Source organism: Hyla sarda, chromosome 8 (genome assembly GCF_029499605.1).
Source record: "Hyla sarda isolate aHylSar1 chromosome 8, aHylSar1.hap1, whole genome shotgun sequence".
NCBI lineage: Eukaryota > Metazoa > Chordata > Amphibia > Anura > Hylidae > Hyla > Hyla sarda.
In genome coordinates this window covers 70,783,744-70,796,006 of record NC_079196.1, presented here as the reverse complement: position 1 = coordinate 70,796,006, position 12,263 = coordinate 70,783,744, and the positions used below count along the sequence as shown (strand labels likewise).

The following is a 12,263-nucleotide window of genomic DNA, read 5'->3' as shown; positions in this document are numbered from 1 at the left end:
GTGGATTACCCCCGCGATCGCACTGCGGGGCGGGGGGGGGATGCGATCCACCCCACTAGCCCACCAGGGAGCATTCACATGTCCCTTTAGACACCGCTGTCAGCTTTGACAGCGGCGATCTAAAGGGTTAATAGCCAGCCGCGGTGATCTAAAGGGTTAATAGCCAGCCACAGCGATCTAAAGGGTTAATAGCCAGCCGCGGCGATCGCCGCATGCTGGCTATTAGCGGCGGCCCCCGGCTACTGAGAACAGCCGGGGGCTGCAGAATATGGAGCAGGCAGGAGTCCGGAGCCCGCTCCATACATACTGCAGAGCGCCGCATGCATCTACCCGTGCAGACATGCCTCCTCTCCTCAGCTCTCCGAAGCTACAGCTGGGGGGAGTGAAGGCAGAGGACGCAGGTCTGCACGGGGAGCAAGAAGCCACGCCCCCTCATCTCCCCCCGCACGTCTGCAGAGCAGGGGAGAGAAGACAAATACACAGCTTCTCATCTCCCCTGCTCTGCTTCGGAGGACACTGGTTTTTACAGCCAGGGACTGCAGAGAATGGAGCAGGTAGGAGTCGGCAGCCCGCTCCATACAGACTGTAGAGGTCCGAGTGACTTGTCAGGTCCGGCCCTGCTTGCCTGAAGCTGGGCTAAGGGCCGGACAAATTCACCTGCCCGGCGCCCGGAAATGCTTGTCCCGGGCGTCGGGTGATAGGAATTCCACATCCCTGCCTATCCACAGGATGGGCCAGCAATCACTGATCGGATGGGTGCAGAAACCCAGCACCCCAGCGATTGGCTGTTTCGTGACCCGCATTATACAGTAAATGGGGCCGGAAGCCCTGCACTGTCCATTGTATAATGGTAGCTCTTTTTAACTTCAGTGGGAGGTGAACTGCAGTTACTTTTTCTTGGAATTGTTGGGTATCATGTACAGAAAAAATTCACATTCCTAAAAGATCAAGGAATATAGAAAATATGCAAAAAATCTTTATTATATCGTGACAAATAATACAGTCCAATATATTGCACAATGTCCGAGAAACCAGTAGGTTTCCAGATCCAGTACACAGTTGGCCATTGTAACAAGTCTACTTTTAAAAACACTTAAAACCTAACCAACTAGGTATACATACTAACTAAAAGGTTTGGTCCTGTATACAAGACCTCCATCCCCCAAGTCCTGACACAAAATAGGTTCCAAAATCCAATATGTTAAAGAGGTACTCCGGGGAACTAAACCCATAGCCCATCCTTTCCCTCTCCCCAGGCTATGTGCACTGTTCAAAAAATAAAGGGAACACTAAGATAACACATCTTAGATCTGAATGAATGAACTAATCGTATGAAATACTTTCGCCTTTGCATAGTTGAATGTGCTGACAACAAAATCACACACAAACTATCATGGAAATCACACACAAACGAACTATGGAAATCACATTTATCAACCCATCGAGGTCTGGATATGGAGTCACGCTCAAAATCAAAGTGGAAAACCACACTACAGGCTGATCCAACTTTGATGTAATGTCCTTAAAACAAGTCAGTGTGTGTGACCTCCACGTGCCCGTGCTCCCTACAACGCCTGGGCATTCTCCTGATGAGGTAGCGGATGGTCTCCTGAGGGATGTCCTCCCAGACCTGGACTAAAGCATCAGCCAACTCCTGGACAGTCTGTGGTACAACGTGACGTAAGTGGCTGGAGTGAGACATGATGTCCCAGATGTGCTCAATCGGATTCAGGTCTGGGGAACGGACAGGCCAGTCCATAACATCAATGCCTTCCTCTTGCAGGAACTGCTGACACACTCCAGCCACATGAGGTCTAGCATTGTCTTGCATTAGGAGGAACCCAGGGTCAACCGCACCAACATGTGGTCTCACAAGGCGTCTGAGAATCTCATCTCTGTACCTAATGGCAGCCAGGTTACCTCTGGCCCCCCCCCCAAGAAATGCCACCCCACACCATTACTGACCCACCGCCAAACCATATTGCCAAAGTCATGCTGGAGGATGTTGCAGGCAGCAGAACGTTCTCAACGGCGTCTCCAGACTCTGTCACATGTGTCACATATGCTCAGTGTGAACCTGCTTTCATCTGTGATGAGCACAGGGCCCCAGTGGCAAATTTGCCAATCTTGGTGTTCTCTGGCAGATGCCAAATGTCCTGCACAGTCTTAGCCTGTAAGCGCAACCCCCACCAGTGGAGGTCGGGCCATCATACCACCCTCATGGAGTCTGTTTCTGACCGTTTGAGTGGACACATGCACATTTGTGGCCTGCTGGAGGTCATTTTGCAGGGCTCTGGCAGTTCTCCTCCCTGCACAAAGTCGGAGGTAGCGGTCCTGCTGCTGGGTTGTTGCCCTCCTACAGCTTCCTCCACGTCTCCTGATGTACTGGCCTGTCTCCTGGTAGCGCCTCCATGCTCAGGACACTACGCTGACAGACACAGCAAACCACCTTGCCACAGCTCGCATCGATATGCCTTCCTGGATGAGCTGCAGTACCTGAGCCACTTGTGTGAGTTGTAGACTCCGTCTCATGCTACCACTAGAGTGAAAGTACCGCGAGCATTCAAAAGTGACCAAAATATCAGCCAGGAAGCATAGGAACTGAGAAGTGGTCTGTGGTCACCACATGCAGAACCACTCCTTTATTGGGGGGGTCTTACTAATTGCCTATAATTTCCACCTGTTGTCTATTCCATTTGCACAAAAGCATGTGAAATTGATTGTCAATCAGTGTTGCTTCCTGAGTGGACAATGTGATTTCACAGAAGTGTGTTTGACCTGGAGTTACATTGTGTTGTTAAGTGTTCCCTTTGTTTTTTGAGCAGTGTATTTGTCTAAATATCATTCTTTAGCTATATAGAGCAGTTTTCCTCTTTCAGCTGTCACTTACATGCAGGGAGTGAGAGAAAAACGTCATCTTCAGATCCTGCTTGTCTCCTCAGTGAGAGCTAGTCCCCTCCCTTCAAGACAACACAATGTCTCTGTCTGGTCTAGAGCTCTGATTGTACAGCCACACCTCCCCTCCCCCTCTTCTCCCTGTGTGCAGTGTGAGAAGCTCAGTGAAGATTCTCAGTCAGAGCTCAGCACAGAAGGCTGCTGTTTTCCTGTGTAGATATAATCACAGACTGCTGCCATTCAGAGCACAGCATGATTTATTGCTGGGGGGGGGAGGATAGTCTGAGAGTTGGTGTATTTTATTTTTTATTTTATTTTTTATGTGTACTTTTGTTTAAACTGCAAAACTTTAATACAAAAATATCTGATTTAAAAATAAATATACAAAATAGAGCAAATAACAGATGTAGATGAAGGAACACCTTGACAGATTTCTGTACCATTTTGTAGATTTGCCTTTTATCAGCAAAATACCCAGGATTGCTTGTTAGCAATTGTATCTAAAGCTAATAGTCTAATAGTTGCTTTTTTATTATAAACATTTCACTGTCATGCCCAGCCCAGTAATTGAATAAAAAGTATGAGAACAGACAAAATGATAATACTCTACCTCCCCTTGTACTAACATAGAATATGTTTAATCTTAAGAAATAAAAGGGTTAATAGTACAGAAACCTGACTTGATTTTGCTGTTTACAGGTTAGCAAGTCCGCTTGTATCCTCACAACGCAAGCAATAATGCGTTTGCTTAAATCAAAAGAAGCTGCTGCCGCTGTAGACATCAAGACCTGGCCAACCATTCTGGACACTGGTAAGAGCCTTACTCCTGTTCTAACTAAATAGAGCTTGCTTAGATATAAACAGATCTGTCATACCTAGCACCAGCATGAAAATGTACAACCAATATTGTAATAATGTAGGCTCTTTAGCCTTAAAGGAGGAATAAAAATAATAAACTGCTGCTGGAAACGTTCTCCCATCCTTGTATTCCTCCAGCTTTTGGTGCCATGCTAATCGCCGGCCACATTGATATCCTGGCTCGCCCAGTGATAGGCTGAGCAGCATTGTGATGTGATTTTTTGTCAAAGTCCCCCTTTAACCTAAGGTGTGAACACTGGGTATTCGTTGACATTAATACTGCCCCTTTTTGCTTTGCTTTCATGTTTCCACAGAAGACATGCCGAAGAAAAAAATAGCTCATGTGTTTAGGCCAACTTCACCAGAGACTCTGGCTTACTTGGATTTCAGTGTGTCTACCACAGGGATCTTAGCTGGAGTGAAGGTTAGACTGTAATGTGTTGTCCTAGATGAGTGTACACCTATGTACCTGGCTTTAGTCTACCAGTTCCATATTGGATTTTCCATTAAATGTGTCTTGTATATTAAGTTAGTCTTAACTGTTTCATCTGCAGATGTCTCATTCAGCCTGCAGTGCCTTATGTCGGTCCATGAAACTGCAATGCGAGTTGTACCCGTCTCGGCAGATTGCTATCTGTTTAGACCCGTACTGTGGCTTAGGCTTTGCCCTTTGGTGCTTGTGCAGGTAAAGTCTTGTTTTCATGCCGCTTTCATGTTGTTAAGTTTGTACAGTATACAAGTTGCATACTAGTGATGTCTCAATAGTTATAATGTGTGGGGGATATCTTTAGTTGCAGAAGACACTCTGCACTAATGTACTGAATGTGTTTTACATGGTCTTGTTCTTCTTTATACAGTGTTTACTCTGGGCACCAGTCTATCTTAGTTCCCCCTCTTGAGCTGGAGACTAATGCATCCTTATGGCTCAGTGCAGTTAGTCAATACAAAGTACGTGTCACTTTCTGTTCTTATTCTGTCATGGAAATGTGTACCAGAGGCCTAGGCACACAGACTGGCACGCTTAAGGTAAGGGCCTATTCATTACATAATCTTGTTTCTTGCCTATTCATTTCTAACTTTCTTCCCTCATTTTGTCCTAAAATAGTATTTTGTGCTTACTTTCCCAGCTCACCATTTTGTTACATACCATTTTATTCCTTTTCTTTTTTTATATGTTCTTCCTTTCCTAAACCTTTAAATCCTTTCCCTGATGTGTTCATTCCCTTGCCCAGTCCCGGGGTGTGAACCTGTCCTGTGTGCGCACATGCATGGTGGTAGCAGAAGAAAGACCACGGATCTCGCTCACGCAATCCTTCTCTAAGCTGTTCAAGGACCTTGGACTGTCCACCCGAGCAGTGAGCACCACATTCGGCTGTCGAGTCAATGTGGCCATTTGTTTACAGGTAAGGTGTTGGGTTCTGCCTTTCTTGGCTTACTGATACCCGTAAGGTGCTTATTGCATAATTATATATGATGGAGGCAATATGTAGCTGTTCATATTGACATTTGTTTCTCAACCTCTGTTTACTTCCACTGTCGCTTTCATACCGTTTCGTCTCTTACTTCTCTTTGTGGTTCCTCTTTCAGCCCAACAGACTGGGCAAGCTTGCTGATCAGGTACGGGGTCTGCATGTGTGTGCTGACATGCTTTCTGAAGCGTGCTTTGCTCTGGGCTCCGCTGGGCAGTGCAACAGAGTTGTGTGTCAGCACAGGAATGGCAGAAGGGGCCTGTGTTCAGGTTTAGCCCGAGCACAAGGCAGAGGTGCTTTACAGAGGATAATAAAAAGCAGTGTTTAAATAGAATTGGCTGTAGATCAGGACTGTACACCATGCGCTTTTTAGAACGTGTTAGTAATGCTTCTCACCTGCATGGCAGTCCCTGCTCCAAATAATGTCTCCGTATTGTTTATCAGTTGGAAAAAACAAAAAAAACTTTGTTCATTTTACAGGGCACTTCAGGTCCTGACCCAACCACTGTCTATGTAGATATGCGAGCTCTGCGCCATGACAGGTACTGACAATCTCCATCAACCTAAAGTACACAATGCTTTATACAACTTCCTCTTTAACCATTTCCTCTTCTCTACTCAGAGTACGACTAGTGGAGAGGGGTTCACCACATAGTCTGCCCCTAATGGAATCTGGAAAGGTAAGACTCAACTCAACTGGTACAACTTAAAGATGAGCCATCAATTTTGTAAAACTAGAAAACCTTTTTAGGGTCTATTCACACATACAGTATTTTTCGCATTTTTGAGGCGCAGGATTTCAAGCTGTGTTCAGTCATTCAGTTTACATTGAAATCTGCAGCAGAAAATCCTGCGCATCAAATCTGCACAGAATACTGTACATGTGAATAGACCATTAAAGAACACAGCCAGCTTTAATTTTTGCATTTTCTTTTTTACCTCTCGCCTTTTAAGTCATACCTTTTTTATTTTTCCATTCACAGACTGCTGAGGGCTCGTTTTTTTGCGCAACAAATTGTTACTTTGTATAGACACCTTTCATTTACACATCCAATGTACGGCCCAATGAAAACTAATATTTAAATTCTTAAAACTGGCATGTTTTTTTTTAATTCTGTGGGTCAATACGAGTGAAGTGATGTTAACATGTTTCTCTCTAGTCTGACCCCTATAACATTCTTTTTTTTCTGTATACGGGCATATTTTTTGCAAATATGTGTCTTTTTGATTACTTTTATTTTTATTGTCTGCATGGGACAGACAAAGTTTTCCTTAGTGAAGTAAACCATAGTTACCATAAGACTACCGTATATACTCGAGTATAAGCCGAGTTTTTCAGCTAAATTTTTCGTGCTGAAAACGCCCCCTTGGCTTATACTCGAGTGAACTCTCCGCTTGTCAATCCCTTCTCAGTGGTCTTCAACCTGCGGACCTCCAGATGTTGCAAAACTACAACTCCCAGCAAGCCCGGACAGCCATCAGCCATACTGGGAGTTGTAGTTTTGAAACCTCTGGAGGTCCGCAGGTTGAAGACCACTGCGGCCTTCATCATCATCATCCAGACACCCCCTTTAGTTTTATACTCACCTCCCCTCGGTGGGAAGGAAGGGTGAGCTGGTCCGGGCCATCTATGCTGCAGGGACCGTCCGGTGGGGAGGGTTAGTCGTTCCGGGCTGTCAATTTTCACCCGGGAGGCCCTCTACTCCGGGCCCCACCCTGGACTAGTGACGTTGCCTTGACGACAACACACAGGGACGCGCATGAACGTCCCTGTGCGTCGTCATCAAGGCAACATCACTAGTCCGGGCCGGGCCCGGAGAAGAGCCCCTCCTCCCCCGGTGAAAATGAACAGCCTGGAACGACTAACCCTCCCCACCGGACGGTCCCTGCAGCATAGATGGCCCGGACCAGCTCACCCTTCCTTCCCACCGAGGGGAGGTGAGTAGAAAACTAAAGGGGGTGTCTGGATGATGACGAAGGCCGCAGTGGTCTTCAACCTGTGGACCTCCAGAGGTTTCAAAACTACAACTCCCAGCATGCTGGGAGTTGTAGTTTTGCAACATCTGGAGGTCCGCAGGTTGAAGACCACTGATGAAGGGATTGACAGGCTGTGATGATGAAGGGGGAGGGGGGATGATGATGGGGGTCTGGATGATGACATGGGGGGTGATGTATTTCCCACCCTAGGCTTATAGTCGAGTCAATAACTTTTCCTGGGTTTTTTGGGTGAAATTAGGGGCCTTGGCTTATATTCGGGTCGGCTTATACTCGAGTATATACGGTATGTTTAGCCAATTAAATTCTATACACCTGCTAGGAACATGTCGATCGATATGTTGGCAAAACTTGTCAAGCCTGCCAATGTATACCTGTCATGTGGTCGAAAATGTGTGTGAATAGCCTCTAAACAGATTGAAAATATGGCTGTGTAAATAAGTCTTGAATGCTTTACATTACTCACATCTTAAACCCTTCTTCATCTTCTAGATTCTTCCTGGAGTAAAAGTCATTATTGCACATACAGAAACCAAAGGTCCCCTTGGAGACTCTCATTTGGGAGAGGTAAGGAAGCAGTACATTTGGGCTTAAGGCTAGGTCTCCACACTTTTTTTTACTGTTGTTCTTTGGAAAACTGCTATTGCAGTTTTTTGAGCCAAAGCCAGAATATTGTAAAGGAATGGGAAATATTAAGGAAAGACTATTACATTTCTTTCCTGTTGAATCAATTTCAGGATCAAAAACTGCAGTGGCAGTAATCCAAAAAATCTTGTGTGAAAGCCTAAAAGTGTTTTTTTATAACCATAATGGTATATACATAAAAAATGGAGTAACCGCAGCGACATCACCTCAATGCTGCATTTCGGCAAACCCGATGACAATAGTTTGGCGGATTGCCGCGTTGGGGTGGTGTCGCTCCGGTATCCAGTGCCTTGTTACTTTTATGTATTGCTAAGTATAATTTATGTTATGGCTATATTTATTTGTAGGAATAATTTATGCCATCTTGATTTGTATAGTGACCTGATCTGTTTAGTGATCTGGTATGCACACTGATAATATGTATATTTGCATTATTAGGCACTTTATGTGATACCTGAGTGACAATTGCCTTGTCTTTTCTGTCCCCCTCCTGGGTAGATTTCTTCTTATGTTTTATTTTATATTTTAATAAAGTTTTTTTTTTGCATTTTTGTAATATTTTGTAAAATGACCATTTTTTATGTATATTATTGTTGAGAGATCATGGCGCAATACCTACTTTGGGGTGCTACTATTTATAGTAACTAGGCTTACTGATATGAGGTTTGTATTTTTGGTCTTTTTCACCCAGTCTGAGATATATAAAAACAACCATAATGGGTATTTATTTATTTTTCTTTCCAGATTTGGGTGAGCAGTCCACACAATGCCAATGGATATTATACAGTGTATGGAGAAGAGGCCCTGCATGCAGATCACTTTAATGCAAGACTCAGCTTTGGTGACACACAGACTATTTGGTCACGAACGGGATACCTTGGCTTTCTCCGCAGAACGGAGCTAACTGATGCCAGTGGAGGTAATAAGTTGCATGTTAGTAAATAAGATATTCACTGCTCAAAAAAATAGGGAACACTTAACAACACAATGTAACTCCAAGTCAATGACACTTCTGTGAAATCACACTGTCCACTCAGGAAGCAAAAATGATTGACAATCAATTTCACATGCTGTTGTGCAAATGGAACAAACAGGTAGAAATTATAGGAAATTAGCAAGACACTCCCCAATAAAGGAGTGTTTCTTCAGGTGGTGACCACAGACCACTTCTCAGTTTCCTATGCTTCCTGGCTGATGTTTGGGTCACTTTTGAATGCTGGCAGTGCTTTCACTCTAGTGGTAGCATGAGACTGAGTCTACAAACCAGGCTCAGGTAGTGCAGCTCATCCAGCATGGCACATCATTGTGAGCTGTGGTAAGTTTTGCTGCGTCTGTCAGCATAGTGTCCAGAGCATGGAGGCGCTACCAGGAGACAGGCCAGTACATCAGGGGACATGGAGGAGGCCATAGGAGGGCAACTACCCAGCAGCAGGACCGCTACCTCTGCCTTTGTGCAAGGAGGAGCACTGCCAGAGCCCTGCAAAATGACCTCCAGCAGGCCCCAAATGTGCATGTGTCCACTCAAACGGTCAGAAACAGACTCCATGAGGGTGGTATGAGGGCCCGACGTCCACAGGTGGGGGTTGTGCTTACAGGCTAACACTGTGCAGGACATTTGGCATCTGCCAGAGAACCCCAAGATTGGCAAATTTGCCACTGGCGTCCTGTGCTCTTCACAGATGAAAGCAGGTTCACACTGAGCACATGTGATAGACGTGACAGAGTCTGGAGATGTCGTGGAGAATGTTCTGCTGCCTGCAACATCCTCCAGCATGACCGGTTTGGCGGTGGGTCAGTAATGGTGTGGGGTGGCATTTCTTTTGGGGGGCCGAACAGCCCTCAATGTGCTTGCCAGAGGTAGCCTGACTGCCATTAGGTACCGTGATGAGATCCTCAGACCCCTTGTGAGACCATATGCTGGTGCAGTTGGCCCTGGGTTCCTCCTAATGTAAGACAATGCTAGACCTCATGTGGCTGGAGTGTGTCAGCAGTTCCTTCAAAAGGAAGGCATTGATGCTATGGACTGGCCCGCCTGTTCCCCAGGTCTGATTGAGCACATCTGGGGCATCATGTCTTGCTCCATCCACCAATGCCATGTTGCACCACACTGTCCAGGATTTAGCGGATGCTTTAGTCCTGGTCTGGGAGGACAACCCTCAGGAGACCATCCGCCACCTCATCAAGAGCATGCCCAGGCGTTGTAGGGAGGTCATACGGGCATGTGGAGGCCACACACACACACACACACACTCACACTCTCTACTGAGCCTCATTTTGACTTGTTTTAAGGACATTACATAAAGTTGGATCAGCCTGTAGTGGGGTTTTCCACTTTGATTTTGAGTGTGACTCCATATCCAGACCTCCATGGGTTGATAAATTTGATTTCCATTGATACTTTTTGTGTGATTTTGTTGTCAGCACATTCAACTATGTAAAGACGAAAGTATTTCATACAATTAGTTCATTCATTCAGATCTAGGATGTGTTATCTTAGTGTTCCCTTTATTTTTTGAGCAGTGTAGTTTTAAAGCTTAGAGGATAAAACCAAAAGTCTTAGTGGTTAACACTGATTGTTTTGTCTACATATATAGAGAGGCATGATGCCCTATATGTGGTTGGTTCCCTTGATGAAACATTGGAATTGCGAGGCATGAGGTACCATCCAATTGACATAGAGACGTCTGTGATTCGATCTCACAAGAACATTGCTGAATGGTAAGTTCATACCATGAAATGTATTCTTGTAATTCTTCTTAGCAGTTTCCTAAATCCACTTTTTTTTCCCCCTTTAACAGTGCCGTCTTCACATGGACAAATCTTCTTGTAGTTGTCCTAGAGTTAGATGGTCCAGAGCAGGAGGCCCTTGATCTAGTAGCTCTGGTGACTAACGTAGTATTGGAGGAGCACTATCTGATTGTTGGAGTTGTAGTCATTGTGGACCCAGGTGTTATTCCCATCAACTCACGAGGAGAAAAGCAGCGTATGCACTTACGTGATGGATTCCTGGCTGATCAACTTGATCCCATATATGTGGCATACAACATGTGAAACTAGGACAAGCTGCTTCCTGCCTTATTCGACCATGTACTTGGGTGCTGGGAATGAATGGACGCTGAGGGAAGGAGACTACATACTACTTCCATTCATCGAGGTGCTAGATTGCTGCTGTCTTCCTTCTCAGGCAATTCACCTTCCCACCACCCAGGTGTGCTCCTAGCCACAGATGGAGGAAAACCCTCTTCATGCCAAGAATGGTTCTGAACAGAATGTAACTAGCAAACTTTTACCTCTTACTGTGGCACTGGGTGTAGCATCCCGAACCCCACCTCCAAATGCTGTGTTCCCTGTGCAGCGTCCATCCTGCCTCCTGTGTTGTGTCGCCTTACAGAGCCCAAATCCATGCAATAATGTGAATCTTTGGATCTCCTATATCTGAGCACATAGATTTTCTTTATTTTATCTAGTGCATGGGGGTACCAATGTCCCCTAAGCCAAGATGGACTTTTCCAAAGTGTGAATGTTCACCAGCCCTTTGTGAGCTGCTACTTCACTTTTCATCACTGAACTGAATGTAATTATGTATAGAGACTGTATAATTTATTACGTGCATCAACCTTAAGGACATCCCAACTGGTTCTGAACAAAAGGGACAGGACCACTTCAATTTTAACACTGTAGTTTTTATAGCAAAAAAGGAAGAAAAAAAATTAAAAAATAACTCTATTAAGCACTACGGAGCCTGAAAGTTACCTGTGATATTACAAAAATGATACAAAAGCACATTAAACATTTTAAAAAATGGCATCAGTGGTGTCTATGGGCACTGACAGTATTTTGTAAAGATTGCCCAGTAGAATTTGTGCATACTTCTATGTTCACCAGTTCTTATGAGCATGCCTTGTTTGTTAATGCATAGAACAGTGATTCCCAACTAGCGTGCCTCCAGCTGTTGCAAAACTACAACTCCCAGCATGCCCGGACAGCCAAAGGCTGTCCGGGCATGCTGGGAGTTGTAGTTTTGCAACAGCTGGAGGCACGCTGGTTGGAAAACACTGCCATAGTAGTTCCTAGCCCTCTTTTAACAATACTATTTGGTGAAATGGGGTGGATCTGGTGCGTGCACTATAGCATTTAAATCAACTTATAGTGCTGTACTCTGACTAAATACCTATCTGCTAAAATACCTATATCCAGACCAGATTTAAAGTTAATTCTATATTATGCATAAAAGCAATTTTAACGAAGAAGATCACTTTTCAGTGCAACAGTGGGTGGTCTTAGAGGTTTCATTGTATTTACGGTAGTGTCCTGGCACAGGGCTGACGGAGGAATGTGACTCCTGCATATTGTCCTTACTGCTTACACCTAATTTCCATTGTAAAATAACTATGGCCTGAG

At 44.9% G+C, this 12,263-nt stretch overlaps 1 protein-coding gene across 7 annotated transcripts in view; it reads left to right on the top strand.

Moving 5' to 3' along the window:
• Positions 1–11,669, top strand: part of DIP2A (disco interacting protein 2 homolog A) — a 118,912-nt gene extending 107,243 nt beyond the window's left edge. For 5 of the 7 annotated variants that reach the window (XM_056533247.1, XM_056533249.1, XM_056533250.1 and 2 more), the window contains 12 exons: positions 3,595–3,706; positions 4,068–4,177; positions 4,308–4,438; positions 4,611–4,779; positions 4,986–5,156; positions 5,341–5,370; positions 5,703–5,764; positions 5,845–5,902; positions 7,710–7,784; positions 8,607–8,781; positions 10,457–10,580; positions 10,661–11,669. In XM_056533247.1, the coding sequence (XP_056389222.1) occupies positions 3,595–3,706; positions 4,068–4,177; positions 4,308–4,438; positions 4,611–4,779; positions 4,986–5,156; positions 5,341–5,370; positions 5,703–5,764; positions 5,845–5,902; positions 7,710–7,784; positions 8,607–8,781; positions 10,457–10,580; positions 10,661–10,913 (1,470 nt within the window). In that variant the 3' untranslated portion in view covers positions 10,914–11,669. Of the gene's footprint in view, positions 1–3,594; positions 3,707–4,067; positions 4,178–4,307; positions 4,439–4,610; positions 4,780–4,985; positions 5,157–5,340; positions 5,371–5,702; positions 5,765–5,844; positions 5,903–7,709; positions 7,785–8,606; positions 8,782–10,456; positions 10,581–10,660 lie in introns of those variants that run through there. The other 2 variants (XM_056533248.1, XR_008846848.1) reach the window with 2 other exon arrangements.
• Positions 11,670–12,263: the final 594 nt, after the last annotated feature.